We start from the raw sequence: 15,951 nt of genomic DNA, 5'->3' as shown, positions 1-15,951 counted from the left end.
GGTTGTGTTACTTAAATGTTAAAAACCCAGCATATTTTGACTGAGAGCCATGGGGTCATAACACCAAGGTGTAGAGACAAACATGCACCTCAGTGGTTAGCCCCTCTGGTAATGAGGGGGTTAATAGATGTCACAGGATTGCAGAGCAACAACATGAACCCACGTGGCCTGTGAGACTTGGCCCCGCCTCCTTGGCCCTGATGCATTGTGGGAGGAGAGGGGCTGGGGCAAATATGGCGGATGCTGCAGAGCCGTGAGTACCTGTGTGTGCCCCCCTGGCAGCATGGCCCTGTATACCCCCACCCCCTTTCTTTTCCTCTGTGTCACAGGCCAGGAGGGTGGCACTGAAAACCCTTCTTTTATTCTCTCTCTCTCTTTTTAGGGAGAAGAAAAGAAGGCGGATAGAAGAGCAAACTGACAAGTTAGTGCTGGCACAGGGGGGAGGGGAGGACATGGCAGGTCTGGATGCAGGAGGACTGCACCTAATATCCTGGGGAGGGCATGGCAGGTCTGGGAGCAGGAGGACTGCACCTTAAACTGGGGAGGGGAGGGCATGGCAGGTCTGGGAGCAGGAGGACTGCACCTTATCCTGGGGAGGGCATGGCAGGTCTGGGAGCAGGAGGACTGGACCTTATCCTGGGTGAGGGGAGGACATGGCAGGTCTGGGAGCAGGAGGACTGGACCTTATCCTGGGTGAGGGGAGGACATGGCAGGTCTGGGAGCAGGAGGACTGGACCTTATCCTGGGCGAGGGGAGGACATGGCAGGTCTGGGAGCAGGAGGACTGGACCTTATCCTGGGCGAGGGGAGGACATGGCAGGTCTGGGAGCAGGAGGACTGGACCTTATCCTGGGCGAGGGGAGGACATGGCAGGTCTGGGAGCAGGAGGACTGGACCTTATCCTGGGTGAGGGGAGGACATGGCAGGTCTGGGAGCATGAGAACTGGACCTTATCCTGGGCAGGGGTGGACATGACAGGTCTGGGAGCAGGAGGATTAGACCTTATCCTGGGTGAGGGGAGGACATGGCAGGTCTGGGAGAAGGAGGACTGGACCTTATCCTGGGTGAGAGGAGGACATGGCAGGTCTGGGAGCAGGACTGGACCTTATCCTGGGTGAGGGGAGGACATGGCAGGTCTGGGAGCAGGAGGACTGGACCTTATCCTGGGTGAGGGGAGGACATGGCAGGTCTGGGAGCAGGAGGACTGGACCTTATCCTGGGTGAGGGGAGGACATGGCAGGTCTGGGAGCAGGAGGACTGGACCTTATCCTTGGCGAGGGGAAGACATGGCAGGAGGACTGGACCTTATCCTGGGTGAGGGGAGGACATGGCAGGTCTGGGAGCAGGAGAACTGGACCTTATCCTGGGCAGGGAGAGAGGGAGGAGGACATGACAGCTCTGGGAGCAGGAGGACTGGACCTTATCCTGGGCAGGGGGAGAGGGGGACACGAGTCCTGAAACCGGGCAGGGGTTATGAGCCCTAATACAGACATGGGGGCAGATGTCACCGGGGGATATGAGTCCTGATGCTGAGCAGGGGCAGAGGGGATATGGACCTCCCAGTCCAGGGCTGTCATTTCAGAGGAAGGAATTGGCTTTATATGTGTGTCTCGGGATATGTTTGACCATGAGATACACTTCCTCGTATCTTTCCTGGTGACATTATTTAAATCAGGTAATATGGTTTTATATTGTTCCCAGTGCAAATGCAGTTAGCCCCATGCAGTGTTGGGATGATTTGATGAAATGTTACATCATAAGTAACAGGGGCATGTGGGATAAAACTATTAATACATCAGTTGAACATATGTATTGGCTAAATAATAATATGCTTTGCTGAACCGTGTAGTGAGAGAGAGGGTGGCAATGGGAACTGCTGCTGGTCCAGTTGCTGCAGATATCTTTAAAATGTAAATATCCTTGTCTTTGTGAAACTGTATTATTACTCTTGACATTTAAATTTATTGTAAGTTAGTATTACTAATGGTAATCTAACAGCGACGCAACTTCCAGAAAGTATCTAGATAGCTGCATTTTGATCTTCTAGTCTGTGTGTATCCAAATTATCTTTCACCCGTTATTTAACATGTCTGTAACAGAGATCTGACATCTGTTTGTGAATGTTTCCCATGGTGTGACTGTACAAACCATTTTGGTACTGTTATTAATTTAAACGGTGTGTGCGTCTCTTAAAATGGCCACATTCAATTTAAACCGTGCAAGTGGTATACATACAGCTCAACCCCGTTATAACGCGATCCGTTACAACGCGGATCCGCTTATAGCGCGATGGAAGCGTGGCTCCCAATTTTCGTATTTATGAATACTTTACAACACGATTATTGGTATCTTCAATACTTTATTGTACAACGCATACAATTGTACATTATTTCTAACGCGATCCGCTTATAACGCCATGTGATTCTAAGGACCCCAAGAACAGCGTTATAAGGGGGTTGAGCTGTAGTTTTAAAATGTTTAAGTTCATAATCACAGAAAAGAGAGTGTACAACCATACAATCTCCGCTTAGACTTTCCAATGACATATTTCCCCAGACAGGTTATAAGAAGGGCATGTAATTCAGAATTTCACATGTTGAGGTATAGCTTCAGGTTTTTATAAAATACAGAAAAACCATGACCTCCTTCAATATTTTTTTTTATTTGAACAGCAACCAGTATCTATTATTAATGGTATGATTTGTGTGAGACCAGTACTACAGTACTTCCATTCATTAGTAAAGATCCCCATGTTTAAAAAAAAAATGTGAAGTATAATTATTCAGCTAAATGTACTGTGTTCTATGCAGAATGGCTGTGGATGGTGGGTGTGGGGACACTGGAGACTGGGAAGGTCGCTGGAACCATGTAAAGAAGTTCCTCGAGCGATCAGGACCATTCACACACCCTGAGTTCGAACCAAGCAACGAAGTGAGAACTATTACGTTTACATTACTGCGTTTGCAGGTTTGCGTCTGAAGCAAGTGGAATTGTGACAGTATGTGAAAGCTGCGTGGATGTGACTTTGCGATGGGAGTAACTATCGTTACTTCTTGTGCAGAAGTGCCAGTGTGCTCAGTGCTTTGTAATATCGATTTTATTCTGTAACATTAGCAATGGTTGAAGTGGTCACAACCTAGAAGGTCCTGTCACTAGTTAGAGAGGCCTGCAACACATGTCTCAGAGTGTATCTGCAAAATATCTCATTCAAACTCAAAATAATGGAGCTTTGTCTACCTATTAAGGCGAAAATAAATCGTTAAAGGGCATTTCATATGAAACAGTGACATAGCATAGTCCCATTTGATTTAGGAACACACAATAGCTTTTACTATACTTTCAAAGTATTGGTTCCCTGCACTGTATCAGACTGCTGACAACGCACACATACATAAGCGGCTTTCTGCTGAAAACACTTTTTGCTTTGAAGGTGTTAACAGATTATTAAATAAATAGTTGGAGGAATACAATAGTTTTAAAAGAGAGGGGGACGGGAAAATTTATATCTTATATCAAATAATTTATATTTTTCGTTTGTACGTTATTTCACATTTTAGTGAATAAAATGAAGTTTAACAGTTTTTTTTTTTTACTAAAGTTTAAAGCAATTTTTTGATTAAAAATATCTTTGAGGAAAATACATGCTATATATTTCTTCGTTGCTGTAGTGGATGCACTTGTGTTTCTGTAGGTAATTAGATTTTGATGTTTTAAATCATGTACTAATGCATCTCTGTCTTTTGCAGTCTCTACAATTTCTCTTAGAAACCTGTAAAATTTTGGTTGTTGGAGCAGGAGGTTTAGGGTGTGAACTTCTCAAAAATCTGGTAATTTCTTTTGACTTTTTCCTTATATTAAATATTTATTCCTGTTGCCACTTTTTCTTCTTTTGCATCCAATTATATTTAACATTTCTGTAGATTTGCTTAATGAGACTAGAGGGTCATGCTTAGGGGCTTATTCTATAGTTGTTGAGGCATAAGGGCTCGTACATCCTAATTGGCCGCTTTGGTGGATATACAGGCAGTCCTCGTTTTACAACGCTTCGCTTTGCAACGAATGGCTTATCCAACGCTGTGCAATGCATACCTATATTCATTTTTACAACGCCAAAATGGTTTATCCAACGCTCTTACGACGCTTTGCAACGTTGTGTATGTGTGTATATATATATACACATTCACATAAACAACGTTGCAAAGCGTCGTAAGAGCGTATATATATAATATTATACTATATAATATTATATTATACTATATAATATATTATTTATTATGTTATATTATATATATAATACAGTATATACACTATATAATTTATGTGTGTGCTGCATATCTTATTGCCTGCATAAAATATTTGGTATATTTTAGTGTTAAAAATACCTTCAGGAACGGAACCTTTCATTTAAACAGTGTTCCTATGGGAAAACGTGTTTCGCTTTACAACGCCATTTTGAGTAACGCATTGTGTCGGATAACCGAGGACTGCCTGTAGATTAATAATAATAATACGTTTTTGTATAGCGCTGTTTTACGTATCGCTTTACAGAGACATTTTGCAGATGCAGTCACTGCCTTGTGGAGCGTACAATCTGTTTTTGGTGCCTGAGGCACAGGGAGATAAAGTGATTTGCCCATGGTCACAAGGAGCCGCACCGGGAATTGAACCAGCTTCCCCTGCATCAGAATCCGTGCCAGTCAGTGTCTTTACTCACTGAGCCGCTCCTTCTCCCACTAAGCCTCCTATTGTGTTTTCCTTTTTATTCCTTCCCCTTCCATCTTAAAATATAGGATATAGGTATAGTCTCTTGGTCACACCAGTATGTAAAACAGCATTACAGTAAATTCCATATTCTCCAAAGCAGATGCTTAAGGATGAAAACCCCTACTAAAGTCTATAGGGAATTTTAAAACGCCCCAAACGGCCACTTCGGCATATAATGAATTACCCACTAATTATGTTTCCCTATGTTCCATATTTGTTAAGAGCCAAGCACATACGATTTGTCAATGGGAGAAGGGGTTCCTTCTATGGTATTGCTTCAATTCTGAGTGCAAGACTGATAAAGGGAGAAAGTATGTGTGTTCGAATGGTCAGGCAGAGCAGCGGTGTAAGTGTATTTATCTTGAAGGTGGTATTGTATTTTGTAACCCCTTCCCAGTGAGATTTAAGCTTGGCATACAGGGATATGTAAAGATAGGCAAAGTGTAAAACAAAATTAAATAAAGCCTTCATGGCTACATGTAAGCTGAAAGGGTTAGATATCAACCCTGGAAACCTGGCCTGTGGTGTCAGCCATGGGAACCTAATGGTAGCTTTGCATGTATCGATCATGTAGTACAGCACGCATGGTAATATGAAGCACTGGTAATGGGTGTCATAATCTGTAATGACAAATCTGTTAACCACATACTGTAGCTCTGGGCTGGCCAACTCCAGTCCTCAGGGGCCACCAACCGGTCAGGTTTTAAGGATATTCCTGCTTCAGCACAGGGGGCTCAATCTGAGCCACCGCTTGAGCCCCCTGTGTTGAAGCAGGGATATCCTTAAAACCTGACCTGTTGGTGGCCCCTGAGGACTGGCGTTGGCCGCTCCCGCTGTAGCTGCTAGACTGCATGGCTTTTAGGCTACTTCACTGGTCAAGGGCTTGATGCATAATAAAAGCATATTTCCATGGGTTTAGATTGCTTTTCAATAAATGGTTTGTCTGTACTTTCAACAGGCACTATCTGGCTTTCGACAAATTCATGTTATAGATATGGATACCATAGATGTTTCTAATTTAAATAGACAATTTCTGTTTCGGTAAGTAATGCAGTGACTCTTTATTTCTGATGCGCTTGTGTTGTTACGGTATGGTTGTAAGAGCTCCTAAATAACATGGCTGCACTTACATGATCTCTGTTTATTTCTTTGCACCCATGATATGAGATGTTAGTTGTGAACTGTTTTCTTTTTAGTAACGTAACAAATATTTAAAAAAGAGGTCACTTTTATCCTGTGCCGTAGGACCTGCAAAGGACCTTTGGGGCCTTATTCTATATTTGCCAAAGTGGTCGCTCTGCCGTTTTCGACAAAAATCAATATTTAAGTCCTATGGTGATTTTTCAGGCAAAAACGCCTGAAAACAGTGAATTTGAGCGTATAAAGAATTGCCCCCTTTATATAGGATTATTCATTTTGCTGAAAGGGGCAATCAATGTATTGCAATTGTATATAACGTGTATGGGAATTTACCAGAGCTGCAAACCCATGGACAAAAATCCATTACAGTACCTACTAATTGGATTAATGCTTTTTAAATTTTATTTTTTTAATTTTTTTAAATCTGTTAAAAGGGATGTTTTTATGGTTACTACATGAATCTGTTCCATGACCACAGATGTTCTTTGTCTTTATTTTCCACTGGGAGGAGGGAATAATATTAAAAACTATTGTCTCAAATTATTTTTGTCCAGTCAATAAAGGAGATTACAGCGACCTGTATGTGATATTATTTATATCAAACTGGAGGTTGTAAAATATATCGATCTGCTCAGCCTTTCATGTATCTGTTTTCTTTGGTTTGTCTTCAGCCAAGTAGTATAGGCGTCGCATGGGCTGCAATACTCTGGAGTCATCTTTTCTATTGCAGACTTGCAACTTTGTATCAATTGATAATGGTGCTCTGTTTAACACAATCAATAATTCCACCTTGCAGTGAGTGAGGCTGCACCCCAACCCCCAGCCACTGAGACTCCCATCCCAAATTATAGTGACATCCACACTCTTCACTGACACACTCAGTGACCTTCCCCCTCAGTGACACTCCCACCCCAGCAGTGAACTTCCTCTCTTACACCCTCACCTGTTTCCCCCCGTCCCCCTCTCAGGCTGCGGACATAGTGCGAGCGGCACGACCAAATGCATATAAGTGCATCAGTCCGGCTATGCGACGAGGAGGCAGGATTTTGAGCAGACTATTTTTTATTTTTTGCGTCACGGCAGCGTTTCAGCCAATCAGGGCGAGCCAGCGTGGTGACGTCACGGTCACACCTCCCGTCACACAAGTGATCTGAGGCCACAGATCGCTCAGGCGACAAGCACGCACCTACTTGTATTCCATCACGCGTGCACTATTGCAACAGCCTTACACTTCCCTTTCTCTCATTCCCCACCTCTCACTCTGCCTCACTCCCCCACCTCTCACTCTGCCTCACCCCCCCACCTCTCCACTCTGCCTCACCCCCCCACCTCTCAATCCCCCCCACCTCTCAATCCCCCCCACCTCTCACTCCCCCCCACCTCTCACTCCCCCCCACCTCTCACTCTGCCTCACTCACCTCTCACTCTGCCTCACCCCACCTCTCACCTCTCACTCTGCCTCACCCCACCTGTCACCCACGTCTCACCTCTCACTCTGCCTCACCCCACCTCTCACCTCTCACTCTATCACCTCCCCCACCATACTCTACCTTACATGCAAAGTTTTAGGTGTCTAGGTTTCATGGCTATGGAGCTATGGCACTGACGAAAGACACACCCAGACTCTTTTATTATTAAAACAGTAGATCTTGCATATTCTTTTCAGGCCGAAAGATGTGGGAACACCCAAAGCAGAAGTTGCTGCAGATTTTATAAACCACCGAATTCCTGATTGCTGTGTTACTCCGTATCCTTTTTTATATGGAATGGTTAATCTTGCGCAAGCATTACCATGCCCAACTGATTACATCTCCAAAGTTCACGTGCTACCACACGGGTGGGTGGGCAACTCCAGTCCTCAAGGGCCATCAAAAGGTCAGGTTTTAAGGATTTCCCTGCTTTGGCACAAATGGTGCAGTCTTCGACTGAGCCACTGATTGAGCCACCTGTGCTGAAGCAGGGATATCCTGAAAACCTGACCTGTTGGTGGCCCTTGTGGACTGGAGTTTCCACCCCTGTACTACAGTGTGGAGGACCTGAATGAGGTTAATCTACATGCATTTTCTAAATTAGTTTCATCCTATACACCATATATTATAAGACACTTTAAGAAGATTCAAGACTTTGATGAAACCTTCTACCGAGGTAATGATTACTAGTCTCCCTAATGTTGTTATGGTGCTTAATGTACATTTAGCATAACAAAACTCTGTTAAAGATTATTTTTAACCTAATTGTGTCATTTTTTTTTTCTTTGTCAGAATTTCATATTATTGTCTGTGGATTGGATTCCATCATTGCCAGGCGGTGGTTGAATGGGATGCTGGTAATGGTTTATTCTGTTCTAGTTAAATGACGGGGTATTCGGTTTAGTTATTTAATTTGGGGGGTGGGGGGGGGGTTTAAAATATTTCAGGTAAACTAAAAATGTTGGAAGAAAAAGCAGACACCAGTATCATGGTCTGTGCAGATAATTCCTTTTACTTCATATTAATCCTTATGGAGTTATTTGTTAAACTGCCATATGCTGATCAAGGCCTTCCAGTAGGATTTTTTGTGCTATAGTGCCCCGATCTGCACTATTGCAGTTCAATGAATAACCCCCTTAGTATGCCATTAAATCACACAGGCATGTAAATTAGTTGAAAGGCTTGTACTGTTCGTTGATTTTGAGAGCACATTGTTTTTCTAGGTGTCCCTTCTGAACTATGAGGATGGCGTGCTACAGCAAAGTTCCGTTATCCCTCTCATTGATGGAGGGACAGAGGGTTTTAAGGGGAACGCGCGGGTTATCCTACCAGGAATGAGCGCTTGTGTGGAATGCACCCTTGAACTGTACCCACCACAGGTAACGGCGCAGCTTGTTTCTCTCTCGTTTTATTCCAGTGTGATGTACTTGGAATGGTGCCCACAGCAGAGCATGGTCCTGTTTGTATTTGTCTTGTATTATTGTAACTAACGTTAATAGGTGTGTGTGTGAATGTAATAATAATGACTTTTTCCTATAGCGTTTTTCCCTCAATGGGACTGAAAGCGCGTCACAATTACAGTATAGCGCGAGGTAGGCAGCACGTAGGATTGTTACAGACACAGTCCCTGCCCTGATGAGCTTACAATCTATGTTTTTGGTACCTGAGATACGGGGAGATACAGTGACTTGCCCAAGGTCACAAGGAGCCCAGGTTCCCCTGATTCAAACTCGGTCATTGTTATCAGAATCAGTGTCTGTGCACTGAGGTGCTCTTGTATGAATGGGTCTTTACTCGCTCCTTCAGCCCTCGATCCAAATTCGCTATGATAATTATTTTGCGGTTTTCTCTTAAATGTCATGTTTTTTACTAAATGTTCACACTGCTCAGAAGTTCCTCCCTTTTTTAGCGTGTGGCAGTATGTAAAGGGTCCCGTGACCTGGCACAGATGTATCAACGTAAAGCGAGGTGCATATAGAAGTTTGTTTTGACGCATTGCTCCATTTTCTGCTTGCGTTTGCGCCGAATGTAAGAAACTGTTTCCTACATCTGACGCAAACTTTTCTGGCCAAAATTTTTTGCGTCACCTCAGACCTGGCGCATTTATTTCACTCATAATGTGTGCATCATATAAATGCTCCGTCTTGTCACTTCCCCAAGTCGCAAGGTGACGTGCACGGCGCAGAGACTGATACATTGGCCCAAAGAGACGCAAGATGAAAATGACGCAATCTGCGTGCATTTTTCTCCAAATTTGCCTTGATACGTCCGTCCCCCCCACCCACCCACCCCCATTAAAAAGGAATATTTTGGCTGGTTTGCACACCGTTTTAAAACTAAATCTTTAAAGCTGTATACTGCACTGCATCTCTTTTGGCTGTCTTCACTGCCAGCGTCGCATTCTTAAGCTGGAAACCGAAGTCATTTATTTAATTAGGTTCCATTAGTCTTGTGATTTAATATTGGTGTTTATGCTGTGTAGGGAGATACGTCATGAAAGTTGTGTGTTGCACCGAAAAGTTGGACAAATTTGCTTGCAATTTAAGTCATTAAAGCGTTAATCCAAGCTCCCTTTTCTTTTGTTACTCGGGGTTGAAACAGGAGGGGGACCCCCTACTTCCGGAGATGCCTCTATAGTAGATGCCGGTAGCCGTTTTGCTTGGCTGCAATGGATCCACTAATGGCGGAGTTTCAAAGCTCCCGTGCCTTGTGGGCCAATAGGAAGCCATGACATCAGGTGCAGCTTCTTATTGGCTCACGTGACGCGGGATCTTTAAACTTTAAAGCCCAACTAGCTCAACCTGAGCGGCTACCGGCACCTAGTACAGAGGTTAGTATCACCAGGAGCGGTGGGTCCCCGGAGCTGAAATTAATGGGGTTCAGCTCGGGAGACCCCCTGCTTCAATCTTGGTAATGACAGGCATTACTTTTTTAGATTAAGCCATTATGTTGCACCTTTTGGTGTGCTTGACTTGTTCTGTGTACTGTATACTGTTTGTCACTATACTAGCCAGGATAGATCAGTCTCTTTAGCAACCAGTCTGTATTTTGGTTATTCTGCTTCAGACCAATATTGTCTGTCTCTATTCTAAAGTTGCTGACATCTTGTGATTTTATTAACTCCATGCTCCATCTCCCTACAGTAAAAGTCCCAGCCTGTATTATTTTTATTGAACTTCACTGAGCACAGGGTTTTACATTTTGTATACTCATGAAGCTTGAATGGCAGTTTTCAGCTCTGGAGCTTCATGAAGAAGGCCCCAGCTTTGTTGGTTATGTTAGACATGTTGGTTAGAAGGCATCCATTACAATGGGGAGGCAATGATGCCAACTGCTGCACATGTATGGACGACTCTCTCTTATTTGGGTAAATGACACTGGCTTTTTATTTACTACACCATTTGTTTTGTGGCTCTGTGATTATAGCCAAGAGATTTCAGTTGCATAGACTATTTTACATATAACAATCATAAGGAGTTTATGAACTGTGAAACGATCACCATGCAGCCATTAAAAGGGTGATGCAATGCAGAAATGGAAGAATATATGTGTTTTACTTTATTTTTTGCAGATTAATTTTCCCATGTGTACAATTGCATCTATGCCCAGATTACCGGAACACTGTATTGAGTACGTCAGAATATTACAATGGCCCAAAGAACAGCCCTTTGGAGGTAATTTTTAATGTTTTGACAGAGCTGCTAAATCCCGCTTCTGTTGGTAATAAAATGTGAATCCTTAAATTGTTTGTAAAGATTATGAAGATAATGCATAAACCACATTCGTGAAGACAGCAATAGATATTTAGGAGATATTTTACAATAATTTTTTTTGGGGGGAGGGGGGTCACAAATGTTCTATTCACAATGATCTCTTTGGCATCCAAAACATTTTCCCAATCCAAACCCAAAACATCGCAACAGTCGTGTTTAGATTGTGATGCGTTACTCTGTTTTACAGTCAGGGCTGTTTAAAAAGAAAATATTAAGCATCTCTCACCCACCAGACACAGTGATATTTCCATTCGACACGTGATGGTTAAAGCATGAAATATACATTCCGTTTCACATTGAATTTGGTTGGATAAGATTTGGTGTGAGATGGGTAATGCAGTCACCATATTGGCTCAATCAAACTTCTAAAAGAAAATGTATCAACCCATTTAGTGTGTGTGATTCCTTTCAGGGGAGAATAAATAAAGAAATGAATCAGGTGTCATCAAGGCAGAGCTAGACCTAGTTTTGTACATTTTAAACATATATAAAGGTTAGTGAATACAAGGCAGTTATAGGTTGTGCCCTTCTGTGTGTACGCCTTGCCTCAGTTACATGCGAGATTCAGCTTGAATCACCTTGTGTTTTCCTGCAGAGGGCATACAGTTAGATGGCGATGACCCCGAACACATCCAGTGGATATTTAAGAACTCACTGGAGCGAGCATCGCAGTTCAACATCCGAGGTGTTACATACAGACTTACTCAGGGTAAGATCGCGCAAACGTAAGCCGTGGCAAAGCACATCCTCAGTGCAGTGTAATAATAACTTCATTTTATATACGGTAGTGCTTTTCTCCCAATGGGACTCAAAGCGCTTCACAATTATAATATAGTACACAGTACACAGCATTGTACATAGGGTTTATGCAGGGACGTCCCTGCCCACATGAGCTTACAATCTATTATATTGGGGCACGAAGATGAAGTGACTTGCTCAAGGTCACAAGGAGCCAATACTGGGAATCGAATCATACTCCCCTGATTCACTCTGTCATTGTTTTCAGAGTCAGTGTCTGTACTTACTGAGCCACTCCTTCAGCCCTATGGTGTAATCAATTACACCTTTGAATAAATATGTTTTGGGCCTTAACCATAAGGCTACACTTTGGACAATTGTTATTGATGATAATGTTGCCTAAACAGTTGGTGAATTTTGACTTGTAGCGCAGGAAGTCCGTTTCAGCGTGAAGCCGGAGGCTGTAAACACATTTTCTGTTTTTAACCTGTTTCACTGTTCTGTATCCTTGCAGGAGTACTGCTGGATCTGAACCAGTACAGATATAACTAAATAGAAATAGTGTTTCCTTGTTGAAGAAATGTAGATTTTTTTTTTTTTAAATGTAATATTTTTTTCTTCTGTTACAGGTGTCGTAAAGAGAATAATTCCAGCTGTAGCTTCTACCAATGCAGTCATTGCAGGTAAACCAATAGGGCTTGGAAGTATGATCTACAGCTGTCATAAGGTCTTAAGCAATATGGTCAGAATGCGATTGGACGGTTTGTACTATATTGAATAAGGCCTTTACGCCTGGGTTCACCAAGCTCCGATGAGGGCTATCGGAGCTCAATCTAGCGTTAAATGCTACTGACTTGTAGTGCAGTTAAGTGGATCTACCTCCGAAATCCTGTATCGGAGCTTGGTGAATCCCCCAGTGAAGTGGCTGTCTGGGCTGTTTATGGCTAAAAATACCCATTGACTTCAAACTGTCCCGAACTGCAGCTTCAGAGGATACAGACTGCAGCGTTGGAGGGTACAGCATAACCCCTTTAAGTCTTCATGCTGACCCCTGCACTTAAGAAATACCCAAATACTGCATGTTAAACCTCCAAAAATGTGTTCTTGTTTTTGTGTTTTTTATAGCTGCCTGTGCCACTGAAGTGTTTAAAATAGCCACAAGGTAATCAAATATGCAGAAACATTCTTTTACGTCTATTTGATTATCTTTGTATTAAAGTTAATCTTTTTTTGTCTTTTTTTTTTTTCTTTCCCCCTCTCTAGTGCTTACATACCACTTAACAATTACTTGGTATTTAATGATGTAGACGGGCTGTACACGTATACCTTTGAAGCTGAAAGAAAGGTGTGTATGAAACAAAAAATAATCAGGAACCACAACTGCAAGACCTTTTACATACAGCTGTGCAAACCTCTACGTCCTGATACTCTGCGCTTTACCGGAGCAATTAATGCAGGTTGTTGCGTTGGTTAATATTCAACTACCGCCAACCTGTTTTGAAAACGTACTGTGAACAGTATCATTAAGGGACTGAAAGGAAACCTTGCTTTGAAGTTACCAAGTGACTAATTTTACATTGTTTGTGGCAGAAACAATTTCTACATTAGCCAAGTAACAGAACACTGATTTATTCATTTCTTTTTATTCTGTTTGTAGGATAATTGTTCCGCTTGTAGCCAACTTCCCCAAAATATACAGTTTTCGTCCTCGGCTAAACTGCAGGAGGTATTGGATTACTTGACAAATGATACGTCATTGTAAGTGGCAATTTCTTCAATTCCAAGCTGCTTTTGTTTTGAGCACGTGTAGCAATAAGGCACCAATTTTTTTTTTTTTTTTTTTGGTTTAGAGCATATTCATATTATTTCAACCATTTTCTTCCTTCCATTTATATCTTTGCTTTCATTTCTTAAAACAGACAGATGAAATCTCCTGCCATAACTGCCACATTGGATGGGAAAAATAAAACTCTTTATTTACAGGTAAGCACGGCTCTATGAGCCAGCCTCTTTTGTGTATTGAGTTCTGATTTTGTAATAAAACAAAAAACTCAACACCTCCAGTTTATTTTAAACTGCATTTACGCGTACAAAAATATGCAAGAAAACCAGTTTATAACATTGTCTCGATGAGGGTGCATACAAAAAAAAAAAACTTGTTCGCCTCAGTGGGGTGCTATAATGCACATTCCACTGTAAAATATATCACACACAAATAATCAGACTACACTCTTTTTACTGATACTGGAAAATCTAGGTAGTTTACCTACATAAAGTACAGTTTGAGATTACCAACAATTTGGGCCTACGAGGATTTTTAGTCTTTGAGACATTACATGGAAATGGCTATTGATAGTGCCTGCATATTTAGTCTCTTTTTTTTGTTGTGTGTGTGATGTCACAAAGTGGAAATTGGTTGTATACTCCATCTTCGTTTTGCAGACTGTAACTTCCATAGAAGAACGGACAAGACCTAATCTATGCAAGACCCTGAAAGGTGCAATACTTCTTTTCAATGTTTTTATATATTGTTTCATGTAACCTGTCGAGGCACCTTGAGCACTGAAGGATAGCTGTTCAAGTCTTAGGGACATTAATAAATGTGCGCGTATGAATAAACTAATATAAACAGACATGGGTCAATGGGACAAAGTTCTATTTTTTTTCAAACGTTTTAAATCGGCCTAATTCTGCAGTGCATTGTTTTACAGTTTGTAAGCCTTCTGGCAGCAACTCAACTATCTTCTGTATAATGCCTCTACCTAAATATCTGTCTCTTTTCCCTTTATCAGAGCTTGGTCTCGTGGACGGACAAGAGCTTGCAGTGGCCGACATCACGACACCTCAGACCGTGCTCTTCAAACTACATTTTACTGCTTAGTTAGGAGTGATTTGTTTACTTGCAACTTAAACACTATGTGGCTGGGATTGAGGGTAATACCCTTGACACTTGTAGTCCTAGTATTTTTGAAAGTGTAAAAAAAGAAAGCATAGTGAATCCTAGTATAAATGTACAGAAGCATGAAAGAAAGATGTGAATATAAGTATAAAACAGTGCGTACGTCTATTGCCGAGAGAGGATGTGACCTCATTATCTGCTGCACCACCAAGTTTTATGGTGATTGCGAATGCTCCTGTCACAGATTCTAATGAAGCACCTATTTATGAAAAGGAAGTCTCTTTTTAAAAGACACTGAGCATTTTAAATACACTTTTAGAAGCATCCAAGATGTACAGTCTTCTGAGTCTATGAACAGTTAAATAGCTGTAACCATGTATAAAGTCCATGTGTGTGTCTTTTATGTAACTTTTGTTTCTTATGACAAGCATTACAAAAAAGGTAATGGTTGTGTCAAACTGAGCTGTAAACAATGTCATTTGTCATAATAAAATTCTCAGTGCATTGATTACACGTTTCCGGACTAATTCTAGGGGTATTAAGAATGAACCGAGATAAATCAGTAATGGAAAGCTCAACATTAACTCCTTAGCTGCTGGGGGCGTTGGCAACACATTGATTAATCCATGGGTGGCCAACTCCCACCTTCAACGGGCCTCAACCAGGTCAGGTGAAGAATAGCCCTGATTCAGCACAGGTGACTAAGTCAGTGGCTCAGTCGAAGACTTGGCTGAAGCAGGGATATCCTGAAAACCAGATCTGTTGGGGACTAGTGTTGAAAACCCCTGGCTTAATGTCACTGGCAGCAAGGTGGTTAGGGCAGTGCTTTATTTTCATTACCAGAGGTGTGATCTAGGTACAGTATTTATTATTATTGACAGATTGTTGCCAACTGAAGCATTTCTCCCAATCCCGTGTATATGACGTAATTATTTTTACCGTCTTGTGTATTAAGGTTCTTTTACTTCAATTTATGTGACACTTTACAGCATAAGCCATTTTAGAAGTGGTTATCGGAGTTGGGGGAAGGGGAGTCAGCACAATATTATGATGGATCAAAAGTTGTACATATGACCGGTGCAGTTTTCCTCCTCACCAAATAAATATAGGTTTTAGGGGTGTTGGTTTCTCCTTGAACAAGAGCTGGACCAAATATATGGAGCAAGATT

The 15,951-nt window shown here is 42.1% G+C and overlaps 1 protein-coding gene across 2 annotated transcripts; it reads left to right on the top strand.

The window, feature by feature from the left end:
* Positions 1 to 196: 196 nt before the first annotated feature.
* Positions 197 to 15,291, top strand: UBA3 (ubiquitin like modifier activating enzyme 3). Of its 2 annotated transcripts, XM_075574287.1 has the most exons (18): positions 197 to 253; positions 383 to 421; positions 2,810 to 2,930; positions 3,746 to 3,826; positions 5,722 to 5,804; positions 7,570 to 7,650; positions 8,005 to 8,048; positions 8,165 to 8,229; positions 8,596 to 8,751; positions 10,944 to 11,046; positions 11,741 to 11,854; positions 12,513 to 12,566; positions 13,009 to 13,045; positions 13,147 to 13,228; positions 13,541 to 13,641; positions 13,803 to 13,866; positions 14,326 to 14,380; positions 14,676 to 15,291. In XM_075574287.1, the coding sequence occupies exons 1-18, from the start codon at positions 201 to 203 to the stop codon at positions 14,762 to 14,764; spliced, it is 1,422 nt and encodes a 473-aa protein (XP_075430402.1). In that variant the 5' UTR covers positions 197 to 200; the 3' UTR covers positions 14,765 to 15,291. The 2 variants fall into 2 exon arrangements, with proteins under 2 accessions (XP_075430402.1, XP_075430403.1); XM_075574288.1 differs by lacking the exon at positions 383 to 421 and having other exon boundaries at positions 219 to 253.
* Positions 15,292 to 15,951: the final 660 nt, after the last annotated feature.

The sequence above is a fragment of the Ascaphus truei genome, chromosome 17, assembly GCF_040206685.1.
Source record: "Ascaphus truei isolate aAscTru1 chromosome 17, aAscTru1.hap1, whole genome shotgun sequence".
In the NCBI taxonomy this organism is placed as follows: domain Eukaryota; kingdom Metazoa; phylum Chordata; class Amphibia; order Anura; family Ascaphidae; genus Ascaphus; species Ascaphus truei.
The sequence above is the reverse complement of the archived record's forward strand: the minus strand, read 5'-3'. Positions and strand labels throughout refer to the sequence as shown.

What these genes read in the sequence shown, in the direction of transcription:
- UBA3 (XM_075574287.1), top strand. Translation starts at nt 201, where the DNA reads ATGCATTGTGGGAGGAGAGGGGCTGGGGCAAATATGGCGGATGCTGCA. An exon ending in GGTGGTTGAATGGGATGCTG is followed by an intron (nt 8,230 to 8,595) that starts GTAATGGTTTAT and finishes TTGTTTTTCTAG; the next exon opens with GTGTCCCTTCTGAACTATGA. An exon ending in TTGAACTGTACCCACCACAG is followed by an intron (nt 8,752 to 10,943) that starts GTAACGGCGCAG and finishes TATTTTTTGCAG; the next exon opens with ATTAATTTTCCCATGTGTAC.